Source organism: Hemicordylus capensis, chromosome 9 (genome assembly GCF_027244095.1).
Source record: "Hemicordylus capensis ecotype Gifberg chromosome 9, rHemCap1.1.pri, whole genome shotgun sequence".
Classification (NCBI taxonomy): domain Eukaryota; kingdom Metazoa; phylum Chordata; class Lepidosauria; order Squamata; family Cordylidae; genus Hemicordylus; species Hemicordylus capensis.
Genome location: NC_069665.1, coordinates 31,338,654 through 31,353,323, shown reverse-complemented (window position 1 = coordinate 31,353,323; position 14,670 = coordinate 31,338,654). Strand labels below are relative to the sequence as shown.

The 14,670-nt window shown below is 57.4% G+C and overlaps 2 protein-coding genes across 3 annotated transcripts; one reads left to right on the top strand and one right to left on the bottom strand.

Moving 5' to 3' along the window:
- Positions 1-881: 881 nt before the first annotated feature.
- LOC128334159 (uncharacterized) lies at positions 882-8,293 on the bottom strand. Its single transcript, XM_053270488.1, has 6 exons — positions 8,099-8,293; positions 7,473-7,580; positions 4,937-5,076; positions 3,539-3,635; positions 3,100-3,224; positions 882-2,199 (listed from the first exon to the last, which is right to left on the bottom strand). Exons 1-6 carry the CDS (start codon positions 8,250-8,252, stop codon positions 2,023-2,025), a joined length of 801 nt encoding a protein of 266 aa, XP_053126463.1. The 5' UTR covers positions 8,253-8,293; the 3' UTR covers positions 882-2,022.
- A 1,148-nt stretch (positions 8,294-9,441) lies between these two features.
- SPATA2L (spermatogenesis associated 2 like) lies at positions 9,442-14,552 on the top strand. Of its 2 annotated transcripts, XM_053270422.1 has the most exons (4): positions 9,442-9,682; positions 11,038-11,354; positions 11,962-12,271; positions 12,625-14,552. In XM_053270422.1, the coding sequence occupies exons 3-4, from the start codon at positions 11,963-11,965 to the stop codon at positions 13,678-13,680; spliced, it is 1,365 nt and encodes a 454-aa protein (XP_053126397.1). In that variant the 5' UTR covers positions 9,442-9,682; positions 11,038-11,354; position 11,962; the 3' UTR covers positions 13,681-14,552. The 2 variants fall into 2 exon arrangements, with proteins under 2 accessions (XP_053126397.1, XP_053126398.1); XM_053270423.1 differs by lacking the exons at positions 9,442-9,682; positions 11,038-11,354 and adding an exon at positions 11,364-11,625.
- Positions 14,553-14,670: the final 118 nt, after the last annotated feature.

Genomic DNA, 14,670 nt, shown 5'->3' with positions numbered 1-14,670 from the left:
GGATGCCTTTCATTCTTTTGCTTTCCCCTGATCTGCACAAGGGCACGTACTTTTCCTGGGAGGAGGGAAACCCAGTTCTTCAGCAGCTGGGTAGGGGGAACCCAGAGGGAGTGTGTTTCTCTGGTTGCCCCAGGGCTGAGCTGAATGGATTGCTTCTGCTGGATTAAAGTTGTACCTTGCAGAGTCTAGGCCATTTCCAGAGGTGAAGTCATAGGTTGTTGCTGCGAACAGAGTTTTGTGCATTTATTGTGCAGAAGACTTCGGTGGACAAGAGGCTGTTTTGCCAGATGCATAAAGTTAGCAGGAATATATGTGCCCACATACATTAAGGCAGGAGAGCTGGTCTTGTGGTCGCAAGCCTGACTTCTCCCCTCCCTGGTTGCATATGAATGGGAGACTAGAAGTGCGAGCACTGGAAGAGATTCCCCTCCACAGGGGATGGGGCCGCTCTGGGAAGAGCATCTAGGTCCCAGGTTCCCTCCCTGGCAGCATCTCCAAGAGAGGGCTGAGAGAGACTCCTGCCTGCAACCTTGGAGAAGCCGCTGCCAGTCTGTGTAGACAAAGCTAGATGGACCAGTGGTCTGACTCAGTATGTGGCAGCTTTCTGTGTTCCTACACTGGCTGGAATAGAGGGAGAACTTGTGAAGAAGAGGCTAAAAGGCGATCCCAATAAGTTTTCAAGATGCCACTGCCAGAAGACTCTTATTTGGAAGAGCGGCCTCCTCTCCTCCGTGAAAGGGCCCCTCCTGCCAGTGCCCCTTGCTGCTGGTCTTTCCCTCACCCTCTGCCCCCCCCCCCTGCAGAAGTGCAGTCTATGCCCAAGCAAGCAGAGCCCACGGGAGCCCTTCTCTGAAAGAGACGGAGGAAAACAAAGCAACCACAGCCAAGAGCCTTGGGGGTTTATTCAATATACGTGGATTATTAAAAGGCGCAAGACGAGCACTGCCGGTGGTGAGGGTCCACGCACGAAGAGGCAGGTGGGCGGATGCTTCTGGAGGGGCGTTGTGCATGTCCGTCTTGCCCCAGGTCCCAGCTTAGAGGGGCCACGAGGCATTCCCAGAGGCAAGGCTGCTGTGCTCGGGGGAAGAGAGCAAGGGCAGGAGGTGGGGGCGGGGGGGGGGGTCATTTTGGCTCAAGGGGCAGGGGAGTTTGTAGCCAGTGGGGCTGGAGCTGACTGCCAAGGGAGAGGCCGTGGGGCTAGGAGGAGTCCAGGGTGTCCCCAGGGTGCTAATCACTTTGCATCCAGGCTTACATTTAAATGTAGAGATGAAGAGCTGCTCTTGATAGCACAAAGGGCCGCATCCCTTGGCTGGAAGAAGCCGAGGGCCCTCGACAAGACAAGAGGCTGCACACATTGATTTGGCGCATTTGCTTGCCTGGGAGTAAGTCCCCTTGAACCCACTGGGACCTACTTCTGAGTCGGCATGGAGAGGCCGGTTCAGAGCACCTTCCCGGCTGCAGAAGCTACGCTGAACACAACGGCCAAAGCCAGGAGCAGCAAGCTTTTGCCGCCCGCCTCTCGCCTCCCTGGTCGGCGGCTGCCGCCTGACCTCTCCCTGTAGTGGGAAAGCCCCCCGGCTGCCGGCTCCCCTCTGTCCAGAACCTGGCCCACGAGAGAGGTGGCATCGGCCACGGTGCTCTCCCGCTGGAGGGGCTCCGGTGTGCTGGGGAGGTGGCGCGAGGGACAGGTCAGCAAAGGGCCCCAGCTCTCCTCCTCGGCCAGATCTGCTCCGGATTGCCTCCTTGGATCACGACAAGGGAGGGGAGAGGACGGTCACTTCGTGGCAGTTGCGTGCAGAAGGCTGCTTCCGAGGGAAGCAACGAGGAGTTGTCCACTACTAGTTCTAAGGGCAATTTTGTGGGCTCTGGCTAGCATGGAAGGTGGGCAAGGAGCCGGGCTCCCCCCCCCCGGGCAAGGCAGCACCCCTTTCCTGCCCCACCCAGGAGATTGGGGGTGGGGGTGTTTCCACACGAGGGGTTGACAGGGCAGGTACAGCTGGTAGAGGCCTCCTGGCTGAAGCCTCAGATCTTCCCCTCAGCCGTGAGGGTCTTGAGGTCTGCCAGGGAGCCAGCACTCAGCACTGCATGGGAGACCATCCTCTTCTCCACCAGGGAGGCCACGGCCTCGCCCACCTCCAAGTGGCTCACGTACCCCTGGTCCAGCCGCTCGGGCCTTGCCACTCCCATGTTAATCTTCACCTGCAGAGGCAAGCAAAGACCGCTCCAGAGCATGCACAGAGAGCCAGCCTGCCACCTCCCCCGTCAATCTCCAGCTTGTTGGGGGCTTACAGTTGAAAATTCAACACAGGAAAGACGGGGGGGGGGGAGATACATTTATTTCAGCACAAGTCTCTGCCCTGAGCAGGTTACAATCTAGAAAACGATGCAAGGGAGGCAACCGAAGGAGGGGAGGGAGTTAGAGGCACGGGGAGCAGAAATCCTGTGGCCCTCTTCAGACATTGTGTTGAACATGTTCAGCACAGTGTACACGGGTACAGTGATTCACATGTTACGTTGAGCACAGGCATAGCAGCACCCTTCCTGTCTGTACTCTGCATCTGAAGGGCCTGTACAGTGAATGCAGGTGCAGTCATTCACACAAAAACACGGGCAAGTGTGCCGGCATGGTGCACTGGTACAACAGCCATCTGAATGGGGCCCATGTGTTCAGTTGCACCTTCTTAGGCTTAGGGGCATTTGGGGTGGGGTGTGTGTGCCAAAAGGTCCATGGGGAAGGGATCTTTGAGGAGGGGGTCGAAGGAAGTATGAGACGAGACAGCAAAGGTCAGGGCAGCCGAGGGAGGTAAGGCCGCTGGAGACCTCGGGGCACCCGAGGATGGTCAAGCTGGGGAGTGAAAGTCACAGCAGGGATGCATCTGAGTGCCTTCTACCAGCAGTAGAAACACGAGGCAGTTCCTAACAAAGTTCCCCCGAGACTCTGCTCCCCTCTTCCTCAAAGGAAACTGACCCTGGCGATGCTGGATGTCCCACCACTCAGAGAACTGGGAGTGAAGCCCGCCCCACAGCAGGCAGGGTGGCAGCACCCTGGAGGGAAGCCTGCGCTGGGGAGAAAGGACCCACCAGCAGCCTGGCACTGACCTCATTGAGCTTGCAGGGCACGTCCGGGTACTCTTCACGCACCACCTGGCAAAAGGCCAGCGCGCCCGCTGCCCCCAGGGTCAGGAAACCGGTGCCGGGCATGAGGAGACGCTCGCCAGCCCCTCCTGGAAGAGAAAAGTCCCTGGGTGGGTCTTGTGGGGGATGAGCAGCGTCCAGAAGGGCTCTCTCCCCAGCCCCCAAACCCAGCAGTCTTGTGCCAAGGGCCAGTGGTGTGTGAAATGCAAAACTTGATCTGAAGAAGGGTTTGACAACAGAGCTGAAGACTGAACACTAGGACTCCGTTCCAGCAGATATAAAATCACGAGGGCCTCTGAGCATGTGCAGAGCGCAGTTTTCAATCACCGCTAACAGGATGCCTAATAGCCCCAAGACCTCTCTCCAGGGTTACCTACTGCAGGGGCTCACCCTGGCTTCTCACCTGTGATGAAGGTGTAGGTTCCGTTGGGGTTGTCCTTGACCAGGGGAAAGAAGGCCTTCCAAGATGTGAATGTGCTCAGCAGCAGGGTGTCCAGGACCTGAGAGAGAGAAGAGCCAGAGGGCAGGGGGTGGGAGGAAAGGGGGCAGCAGACACCATCGTTTTCCAGGTTGGTGGCCTTGAAAACGCCGGAAGGACACAGGAACGGCTCCCTGCAGCCCTCTTGGCTGAATTGTTGTTATAGAGACAAAGTCTCACAGCACTTGGCGAGGATCTACTTGGGGGGGGTAGATCTCCCCCTCCCTGTGCCCAGCTCCTGTTTTGCCCAAAGAGCTGCCCCCACTGCTGCCTGGCGGCTTCCACTCTGGTGCCTGTTAGCGCGACGTTCTGTCCGATGGCTTGCACCAAGCTGGCATCAGGGAGGAAGTGCCGTTCCGACAGGCAGACATCGGGACATAGGGAGCTGCCATAGACTGAGTCAGACCCTTGGTCCATCTAGCTCACTATTGTCTACACAGACTGGCAGCGGCTTCTCCAAGGTCGCAGGCGGGAATCATGGCATGTCCTCCGTGTTGCTCGTGATACATGCCCTGTTTCACTTCCAAGCCCCATGGGGTTGCTCCCCCACCCCACCTCTCTGTGGTCCCATCCTGACACACCCCTGCCCTAACCCTTCCCTCCTCCAGTTCCGCTACCCTAGACTTTATTGATCACAGATCTATGCCGCCTGATATGTGTAGCCCTCGGCGGTGTACCTAATTTAAAATACAAGTATAAAACAGGATAAAACAATTAAAATAATTTCATAAAATAAAAGCAACTCAACGCCTGAGAAAAGAGGTGTGTCTTGAGGGTCTTTTAAAAAGCACTTCTTTGGGCAGGCGGGCAGCCAGCCACAGAGACGGCCCGGCCCAAAGATCTCCTGCTCCCTCCAGTGACGCTGCCATCCTTTCTTCTTTGCTGGACCTGGACGTGATCCCAGAAGACCTGCACCTGTTCTCCCCCTTTCTTCCAATCTCCCCTCAGGCCCTGCTTTGGGGGCCTTTGGCACGACCCGAGAGTCCCCATGCCCCACCTCAACTCAAGTCAGCCGAAGAACACGTGACCGGGTTCGGTGCATCTCCTCCCCCTGTCTCCTGCCTCTGTCTTCCCGCCCGTCTCTTCCTCTTCCGTCTCCATTGGGTCACTTTCCAGACTATCATCTCCTCTGAGCTCAGCCAGGCCTCTCATCTTTGTCAGGGTGCCAGTGAGTGCCACAGACATGGGTGGGGCACCCCCCACCCCACCCCCGTGAATGTGTGCAATGAGCAGCAGGAAGGCAATGCTTAAAACATTAGCACCCCCCCCTTCCAAGAAACATGAGTGAAGAACCCCACAGGCGGCTTACTCCCCGCTGCTCACCCGGTGCAGCTCCTTCAGCGACTGGGTGTGAGGGGGGCCCCCTTGCCACCAGCTGAAGCCCAGAGAGGACACCACGTCTGTCACCTTCCCGGAGCTCTTCAGCAGGGCTGCTTTGGCTGCCTCGGCCCCATCTTCAGTTCCTGTTTGAGGAAACATTTTTGAGGAAGCAGTCAGAACGCCAGCATCCAGAAAGTATCGCCAAGGGCCAGAGTCTCTCTCCTTCCCCAGGACTCAAAGAGAAGGGAAAGAGCTGCTGGCAGGGCCGGCGTAGGGTCCCCGCGCAGGGGAAGAGGGCTGGTCCAACGGTCTTCCCGCTGCAGCACAGAACCGGTCCATCTAGCTCAGTACTACTGTGCACGCCAAGGTCAGGGCTCCCAGCCTTGGATCCCCAGGATGCTTTTCACACCCGGCTTTTAGCTCGCATCTTTTAGCTCACCCCTCAATGGAGGGGTGCGTTCACAGCCAAAATTACCCCCAAAGTCCCTGCGAGCAATCGGGGAGCACTTCACACATGATTGGGGCTCTTCATCGCACGTTAAGAGTGTAGCCCGATTTATATCCGGGGTTTAAAAAAATTCACTTTTTTGCGTCGGCTTTCTGGGGCCACTTCAAACTCTTCATTAAAACCTTGCAGAAAACCTGCCACAAAGCCTGCTGTCTGGGAGAGTTCCAGCTGCTCCTAGATGACCACTCCCATTTCCCCAGCCACAAAGGCCTTTGGGAATATTCAAATTTGTACCCTCCCAAGTGAATCAGAGGCATTCTCCTGTCATTTTTTGCTTCTACGCTTCCAAATACAGACCACCACCACATTTATGAAGATGCGTCCCTCTAGCAAGATGCTCGCAGCTGTGCCTGGCTGCTGAATGAGGGAGGAACATAGGGAGCTGTCATATACTGAGTCAGACCATTAGTCTCTCTAGCTAAGTATTGTCTTCACAGACTGGCAGCGGCTTTTCCAAGGTTGCAGGCAGGAACCTCTCTCAGCCCTATCTTGGAGATGCTGCCAGGGAGGGAACCTGGAACCTACATGCTCTTCCCAGAGCGGCTCCATCTCCTGAGGGGAATATCTGACAGTGCTCACACTTCTAGTCTCCCTTTCATATGCAACCAGGGTGGACCCTGCTTAGCTAAGGGGACTAGTCATGCTTGCTCCCACCAGACCAGCTCTCCTCTCCTAAAGAAGGAGACGGAAAAGCCCCCCAGCCCCGCTGCTGACCACACAACCTCAGGAGGTGCCTCTGACCTAGTTTTCCTCTTGCAGAGGATGAAACAGATTTCAAATATCAGGTGCGTTGCATAGCTGCTGATCTAGGGTCTGAGACGTCTCCTTCCCTAGCAACCGTGTGAACCACCCTCGAGTTTTTCTGAAAGAGCAGCCGACCTTATTGGTTCCTTGCTGGCTAGCGTCACCTGGCAATCTGCATCAATTACTGTCAGCCTCTTGGCTCCCTTCAAGTTCTGCCTCCTTTTGTCCTAGCAGTTGCGTCCAGAGGTGCACCTTGGTAATGTTGGAGCCTGGAGCTAAAGGCCTTTGGAGTGCTGCCCTCCACGCCACCCCGCTGCAGGTTAAGCATCACTGAGGGCACAAACCACAACACCCAGGACAGACTAAAGATGATTTGGGGTACGTGGAGGTCCTGGACTTCAGCCTCAAAGTCCAGCGGTAAGAGCACCTCTGGTTGTGTCCCCCAAATGCCAGCCACTCAGCCCATGATCCATGCATCTTTCTGGACCTTCTTATCTATCAAATGCATCTCTTGCTTTCACTCAGAACTCAAAGCAGCTTACACATTTCAAAATGCAAGCATGTCGGCCAGTTCCATCTGGCCTCCATGCTGGGGTAGCATCCTTCTGAAGCCATCCCTTCCCGACACCTCATAACTATGCCCCCCCCCATTTTTTCATCCCAAACCCACGCCCTTCGCCTCTCCGCTCCTGGGCACCACTGTTCCCAAGAACAGCTGCCTGGCCTGAAAGGGTCCGTTCTCATAGAGACAAACTGCTCATTACTCTAATCTGTGGTGCAGGTCTCAGCGTCACGGAGCGTCTTGGGAAAGCAGCAGTACGGCATGGGGGCAATTTGGAGGGAGGCCACCCCTTCCCCCTGCACCAGCCCCCCCCCCCACTTAAATAAGCTCAAAGCTGCTCTTTCTTAGTGATGGAGGAAGGAGCACAATTTTGTACTAGCCCAGGGAACTTCAGAAGCTGCCTAAAGCCGAGTCAAACCCTTGGTCCATCTGACTCAGTATCGTCGGCATTGACTGGCAGCAGCTCTCCAAGGTTCCAGGCAGGCGTCTCTCCCAGCCCTACCTGGCGATGCTGCCAAGAACTTTAAGCTGGGACCTTCTGCAGGCAAAGCAGATGCTCTAATCACTGAGCCCTGGAACGAGGAATATCTTACAGCAGACAGCGTGAGTCATGTGGAGTCACCCACCCAAATGCAAACCAGCACAAACCCTGCTTAGCAAAGGAGACAATTCCTGCTTACGACTGCAAGGCACACACCCCTATGGCTAGCTTCGCAAGGCCTTACCCACATCTCCTATGAGCGTATGCAGGTGGTTGTGGGTCGACGCGGGCAGGAAATCTTTCAGTTTCTCCAGCCTGCCTCCATCCCGGGAAATGACGGCAACCTGGAAGCCTGCACAGGAGACAGAGCATCAGGAGAGGAGAAGAGCAGGGGTGGGGGGACTTCCATGCCACCGGATCAGGGCCCACATCCAACTGATTGTGAGGGATCCACAAGACATGCTAGACAGGGTCTAGACACAAGGCAACCCCAGACAGGGCAAGTCTGAAGTCTGAGTTTTCCTGGAACGTGTTATTTAATGGTGAAGAAGAGGGTGCCTCTGAGCATGGGCCAAGCGCATGTGTTCGCCCAGACAGGTTTGCCCCAGCCAACATCCATGCATATCTGAAATCAGGAGTTTGGAGCTTCCGAGCGAGGCTCCAGCCCCGATGGCTCCTCTTGGTGGAAATAAACTCTTTTGGGTGGCGCCGGGATTCTAGCTACCAGGACAGAAGGCGCAGTTCTTGCACGGAGGAGGTGGCCTGTTGCTAGCTCTGCAGTGCTGCCCTTTGCCTAGGCGCACACGCCCCGCACAGAAGCACACAGACCGAGGGGCCGCGCAGGATGGGCCGGGGCAACCAGAGCCTTACCTTTCTCCAGCAGCGCCTTGACAATCCCAGATCCCACCGTGCCGGCTCCGCCAAGCACCAGCACCAGCCGCTCAGGAGCAGCAGCGGCAGCAGCCATCCTGCGGCCCCAAGAAGAAGCAGCCCACCCAGCGGCAAGTGGAGCTGCTCGTGGCATGCAGGGGCATAAGTAGGGAAGGCACCTACGAGTCCCACCTCCAAGCAAGCAAGGCCCACCCACCCCCTCGCTCTCCCCACCTCCTGGTTCTGTGGCAGGGAGGGCTGAGGATGCGCTGGACCCCCAGAAGGGGGGGGGGGCACGGAGGAAGCCAGCCAGCCGAGATCTTGGGCAAGAGAGACGGCAAGCCTGCCAGAGTCACCAGGCTCTTCTTGAGACCTCAAGGGAAATCTGAGTGGTGTGAATGGGAGCATAGCTGTCATCAGGGGAAGCACAGGGGGTGGGCCGGTCATATCAGGGTCCGTGGGTGGGAGACCATGTCTCGGGGCTCCGTCCTGGAGACAAAGCTTCCAAACTATGCTGAGAGGCGGCAGCTCAGCTAGCCAGGTTTCATTCTCTTCTTGGGCCCAGAGGAAGAACAAGTGAATAAAAGAGAGGAAGGGACACGTTCGTGCAGGTGGAAATTAAGACCCAGGGGCAGGGCCGGATTAAGCTAGCGCGGGGCCTGTAGCATATGTTATAAAGGGGCCCTAAATTTTAAAAAATGCACATAAATATTAAAACATACATTATTTACTTGCATAGTAAAGTAATTCAATTCTTTCATTTGCTATATTTTGGAGTATGGGAGACCAAGCCACAAACTCACACTTACTACAACAACAGTGAACGTTTATATTACGTTTTTCAATCAAAATTCTCAATGTGCTTTATAGAGAAAAATAAAGAGTGTTTAGATGATTCTCTGTCTCCAAAGGGCTCACACTCTAAAAAGGAAAATGTGGTAGGCACCAGGAACAGCCACGGGACAGATGCTGTGCTGGGCCTTCTCTTAAAAGGCACATATAGCAGAAAAGGGATATTTTATCTAACATGGACCAAAAAAAACCCACAGGTAAAGTTTTAACTTTAATTCCCAGAGTTTTTGATTTAGGAATGAAAACAAACATGCCAAGGAAGAGTGAAGGACAAGACCGGAAAAAGGCACAAACCATATCGTCTGTTAGTTCTGCTATCATTTAAATCTACAATCTAGCATATAGAAGTAGTACAGCTGGAAACCGATGCACCTGATAAAGATCTGCAAGTAATGGCCCATGGTTGATGGGGAGGGGTGAACTACAGCTGAGCTGAGCTGGCTAATTGGAGGCCAGTGAAGTGAGAGCAGGTGCTCACTGCAACCAGGGTGGAGGCAGGAGTCAACAGAGCCCACTTCTCAGCACACTCTTCAGCACACACCAAGTAGAGAGAGCAGAAAGGGCAGTTGGAAGCCGGGTGTGCGGGGCCCCCAAAAACGCGGGGCCCGTAGCAAATGCTACCTTTGCTACTACGTTAATCCGCCATAGCCCAGGGGTGGGACAATGTGATGGAAGCTGCAGCGTGGAGCTACCCCCCCCCCCCAGCTTCTGCCTGCCTCCTGGTTTGGGACGGTGAGTCACCATATTCACTGGACACCCATCACTCTGTCCGGAGCCTGGCACTAAGCGTGCTGCAAGGGCTAAATCACGAGCTGCACGCCAAAGCAGTTTGGTGCCAAGGGAACGACGGGAAACCAGGGAAGCATGCAAATGTACTATGCACCATGGCAGCCTTTCTCTCAGAGGCTCGGAGAGGCAGTTTCACAGCAGCCCTGTGAGGTAGAGCCGTGCATTTTGGGAGCTTAACTCAGTCACTCCAAGGATGGAACGTAGGGAGCTGCTATATACTGAGTCAGACCATTGGTCTCTCTAGCTCAGTATTGTCTTCACAGACTGGCAGCAGCTTCTGCAAGATTACAGGCAGGAATCTCTCTCCGCCCTATCTTGGAGATGCTGCCAGGGAGGGAACTGGGACCCTTCTGCTCTTCCCCAGAGTGGCCCCCTTATCCCCTGAGGGGAAGATCTTCCAGTGCTCACACTTCTAGTCTCCCATTCATTGGCAACCAGGGCAGACCCTGCTTAGCTAAGGGGACAAGTCATGCTTGCTTGCTACCACAAGACCAGCTCTCCTCTGGTCTTGATTAAAAGCCCTGGCCTGGCCTGGCTGGACTTGCTCCTTCAGGTAGGGTCAAAAGGTGGCAGGTGGCAATGACGCTGCCCCGACTGGGAATGGAGGCGCGGTCACTGCATCAGCCAGTCCGGGATGCGGCTCCTGAGCTGGGGCAAGGAACTGCCAGGAACCCGGAGATGGTCTCAGCAGCCTTCCTCTCAGAAGATGGCTGAGGAAGGGAGGAAGGAGGGGCAGGATTCGCTTCAGACACTTCAGTTCATTTCAATTCCAGCCAGGCCATGGTACACGGGATAGGAAACTCGAACTGAAAATAGAAAAGAATCCAATGAAATGCAAATAGGTGAAGCTGCAAATGAGAAGCACTGAGAGGAAAGCTTTGTGGAGGAGGAGGAGGCGGAGAGGAGGCATCTGCTTGGAGCAGACAGAAAAGCAAGGCAGAGATGCTGGACTAAATATAGGAAGAGATTCCTCTATCCCTACTCAGACGTGATGTCTGTACACCCACACATGTTTTTGTGTGCGAATGACTGCACCTGTGTTCATTTTAGAGGCGAAACCGGGTCCAGGTAGGAAGTGTACTCCTGTACCTGGGTTCCGCATAACATGTGAATGGCTGCACCTGTGCACAGCTCTGTCGCTGTGTACCCTGCACACTCGTCGTACGAGTGTTCAGCATCACGTCTGAATCGGGCTTGTGTCTGAATAGACTCCACGTCTAGAAAAGCCATTCATTCATTCATCTCATTCCCTTGGCCACTGATAAGCCCATCTCTCTTCTTCCCAAACCGTTTCGCAGCCTTCTAAACAAGAGGCCGCCGCCACACCACTAAAACGAAGGTGGATTGAAAGCCCGTGACTGGCCGACGTTTTAAAAACACGTAAACTTCGAACGGGGGTGCCTCGAAAATTGACCCGCCCCTGAAAGACGGCGAAAGCCCCTCGCCAGGAGAGCTGCAGCAGACAAAGGGTTAATGATGCCAGCCAGGGCGCATGGGCGTGACGCCTCCGCTACGGGGGGCGGGGCAAAGAGCCGGAAGTGACGGAACTAGGCGGCAGCAGGCCGGGCGGGGCGAGCAAGATCCCAGGGACTGAGCGGGCGAGCGGTGCTGGCAGGTGAGCGCGGGGTCGCGGGTTCGAATTATGCGCTCCCCATTTGCCCCTTTATCTGGGGCACACACCCCCACCCCAAGCTGCCCTGGGTGGGTTGGGGTCCGCCGTGTGAGTCCCCTGTTGCAGCGGAAGAGCCCTGTGGCCCCCTGAAGACTCCCCCGCCCCAGAGCCACGCTGAGAGCCTCTGGGTCAGGAGTCCAGGACCGAGGCGGGCTGGGACGCGGCAGGAGGGCCTCTTCTCGGGGGCGCCCACCACGCGTCGCCCAAAGCGGTGGTAGGCAAGCTTCTGCGAGCCACAGAGCTCTTCTTCAGCAAGGCAGGCGGGTGGGCGGCGCTGCACCGGCTCTTTTGTGCCCGGGTTAGCCGAACAAGAGAGCAGAGGGGTGAAGCTGTGGGGCTGGGGTTGGCAGGTCATGCAGAAGCTCAGGCTTCATGATCCAAGTATGAGGCGAGAGGTCCCTGCCCCGGGGGGCTTACAATCCACATGAGAGAGGCAAGGGAATGGAGTGAGCTTGTTCCAGGTGCTTGGGCTGAGTCAGCCTGACAGGCCTGTGCGGAGCTGGGACTTGGTGTGGAAATGATCGCGGGGCTTGGCTCTTGCCTGCTGCAGGATGACTCCCGGGGCTGCCCTGCAAGAGGAATACCGCCGGTGCCTGGAGAGGGATTTCCGCCGGGGCCACATTGGGACCTGCACTGACTCCTCCCTGAAGGAGCTGCTCTGGCACCAGCTGCTGGAAGACCCGGAGCTGCTCTGCGCCCTGCAAGAGGACAACACTTTTGCCATGCTGGCGGTGGCCCTGCGGGAGCAGCTGAGCCTGGGAGTGGCCCTGCGGAACCTCGGCAAGGCCTTCGAGGTGCTGGAGTTGGCGGCGGTCAATCTGTACTTCTTCCCTTGGCGCAAGGAATTCAGCACCATCAAGGTGAGCGTGGCTGGGCCAGTGTGGGGCGAGGGAGAGGGGGACTCCCAAGAGCAGGGGGCTCCTGTCTGGCAGGCTGGAGCGGCCGCGTGCTGGGCATTAACAGGCCGTGAAGGCGCATCCAGAAGGTCAGGTGCTCCTGATAGATGGACCAAGAGTCTGACTCGGTGTACGGCAGCTTCCCAAGGCAGGAAGGATAGGAGGAAAACCAGCTGCAGTTCAATATTCAGTGATGTCACCAACTGCGGGGATAGCAAGAGCAGCCGAGACCCTGGAGGGGGGAAAGTACCAGGATGGCCCCCCTGCCCTTCCCTGCTGCACTACCCCCCCCCGTTAACGGACGCCTTTCTCTGCAGACCTTTTCCGGGGTCTACGTCCACGTCTTGCAGGGAGTCCTCTCCGAGGCAGACCTTGCCCAGAGCTTCCGCCGGCTGGGCTACGTCCAGAGGGATGACCTCCGCTTGGTGATTTCCCAGCTGCCCCCGGGGACCAGTCTCCTCCGCACGGCCTGCGGCTTCTTTGCAGCCCGGGTGGAGTGCGAGATCCTGGGCAAGATTGTGGAAGAGCTGGAGCCGTGCGGCGTGTCCTCGGAGGAGCTGCTGCAAGCCCGGAGGGAGAGCAGGGGCAGCCTGGAGGGCTGTGTGGCCCGGCTCCGGCGACAGGTGCAGTGGCCGAGAGGCCGAGAGCTGCGGGCGGAGCCGGCCGACGGGCTCGATCTCTACCGGGAGAGCCAGGAGGCGCAGAGCCCGTCCCGGGAGCCTTCGGGAGCCAGCCTGCCGCCGCTGACCCACTGCGAGCGCCAGGGCAGCAGCCCCAGGCTGGGCAGCAGGCAGCAGCATCTGCGAAGCCCCCCGGGGTTTGCTGCCGAGAGCAGGAGCAAACTGTGGGCGCCGCCGCCGGGCCAGGAGCAGCCCTACGGCAACGGGATGCTGGGCTCAGAGGGGCCTGACCTCGAGACCTCCTTCTCGTTCATCTCCCTCCGGCGCGAGCTCAGCAGGACGAGCGACACAGACTTGGCCCCGCAGGCAGCAAGCCGGTACTTGTCCCCTGCTGCTGCTGCTGCTCCTGGCTACGACAGCCCCAGCCCTCAGCCCCACGCAGCCAGCAGCCCCGCCTCTCCCAGGCAGCCGAGGAGCCCCCAGCTCAGCCCTGCGGGCGGGCGGCGTGCCCCAGTGGCCGAGCCGCCCCGCTACCACCTGCACTCCTGCCTGCGCCCGGGGGCCCTGCCCACCTCCTGCTGCAGCAGCTGCCGGTTGCTGCACGGCAGCAGCTGCGACGTGGCTCAGCTCTGCTGGAAGAGCCACCACGTGGAGGAGCTGCAGAGCGAGAAGCAGCAGCGCCTCTGGCTGCAGCGGACAGAGGTCGACAAGCTGCTGCACGATGGCGGCGGCGGCGGGGCAGCCTGGCAGTAGCACGACGGGGGCCCCGCCAAATGGACTGCGGGGGGCATGGCAGCTCTCGCACTGCTCCTTCAGGGGTGCCCAGCCTCCCAGATGGCGTGGGACTACAACTCCTATCATCCCCTGCTGCAGTGATTGGGGTCGGGGCGGTGGGAGTTGTAGTCCCACCGCCGACAGGGACCCAAGCTTGGCAACCGATCATTTCATTCAGAATTGCGCACACACCACCTGCTTTTCCTTCCCTTTCCCTTGAGTCTCTTCCCCGCCGCCCGTCCTATTTTGAAAATTCATGGAAGGATAGGAAATCAGCCCCTGCCACGCGCAGAGCGGTGAGTGGATTTGCTCCCCCCACCACTCACACACACTTGACTCTTGTGGCTCCTCCTCTCAACAGAGAATCTAGTGGGTCTTGAAGGGGGGCCCAATGCCAGGCAGAACCTCCCTCCAACCTTTGAGCAAGCCGTTGCGTTTGTCTCACAGCTTCTCCTCGGAGCAGAGACTGTGCTGGGATCCTTCAGCTTAAGGGGCTCCCCACCGGATGAGGTCTGCATGGCGGGCATCTCTGAGCGTGCGCCTGCAAACATTCCAGAACTCGGGACCTCGCCTTACCTGCATTTCCAAAGCTGTGCAAGGGAAGGGAATGTCAAAGAGGGGCCTGGAGGCCGCAGCAGGGCCCACGGCTGCCCCTGCTGCTTGTCACCCGCTCTGGATCCTGGTTGCTCACTTGGATATTGCCTGCAGCAGGGCCCCCTTTCTCCCTTGGTTCTAGCTGAGCGTGAACCCCGGTGCGTTGGCAGCAGTGGAAGGTGACCAAATCTCTCTGCTCACTCGGTCTTTGATGTCTTACAGAAAGTACAGTGTGAAATACACAAAGTGAAAAACCACCCCGCTCCTGATTTGTTCTTTCTCCCCTATTTGTGGGGGGGCATTTAGATGCCTGGGCAAAATAGCGGCCATACTAAGTTTGCGCCCTTGCTGTGGAGCTCAAAAGGGTTCTAGCTC

What these genes read in the sequence shown, in the direction of transcription:
- LOC128334159 (XM_053270488.1), bottom strand. Translation starts at nt 8,252, where the DNA reads ATGCCACGAGCAGCTCCACTTGCCGCTGGGTGGGCTGCTTCTTCTTGG. An exon ending in CAAGGCGCTGCTGGAGAAAG is followed by an intron (nt 7,581 to 8,098) that starts GTAAGGCTCTGG and finishes TCTCCTGTGCAG; the next exon opens with GCTTCCAGGTTGCCGTCATT. An exon ending in CGCTGAAGGAGCTGCACCGG is followed by an intron (nt 3,636 to 4,936) that starts GTGAGCAGCGGG and finishes TCTCTCTCTCAG; the next exon opens with GTCCTGGACACCCTGCTGCT.
- SPATA2L (XM_053270422.1), top strand. Translation starts at nt 11,963, where the DNA reads ATGACTCCCGGGGCTGCCCTGCAAGAGGAATACCGCCGGTGCCTGGAG. An exon ending in AGGAATTCAGCACCATCAAG is followed by an intron (nt 12,272 to 12,624) that starts GTGAGCGTGGCT and finishes CTTTCTCTGCAG; the next exon opens with ACCTTTTCCGGGGTCTACGT.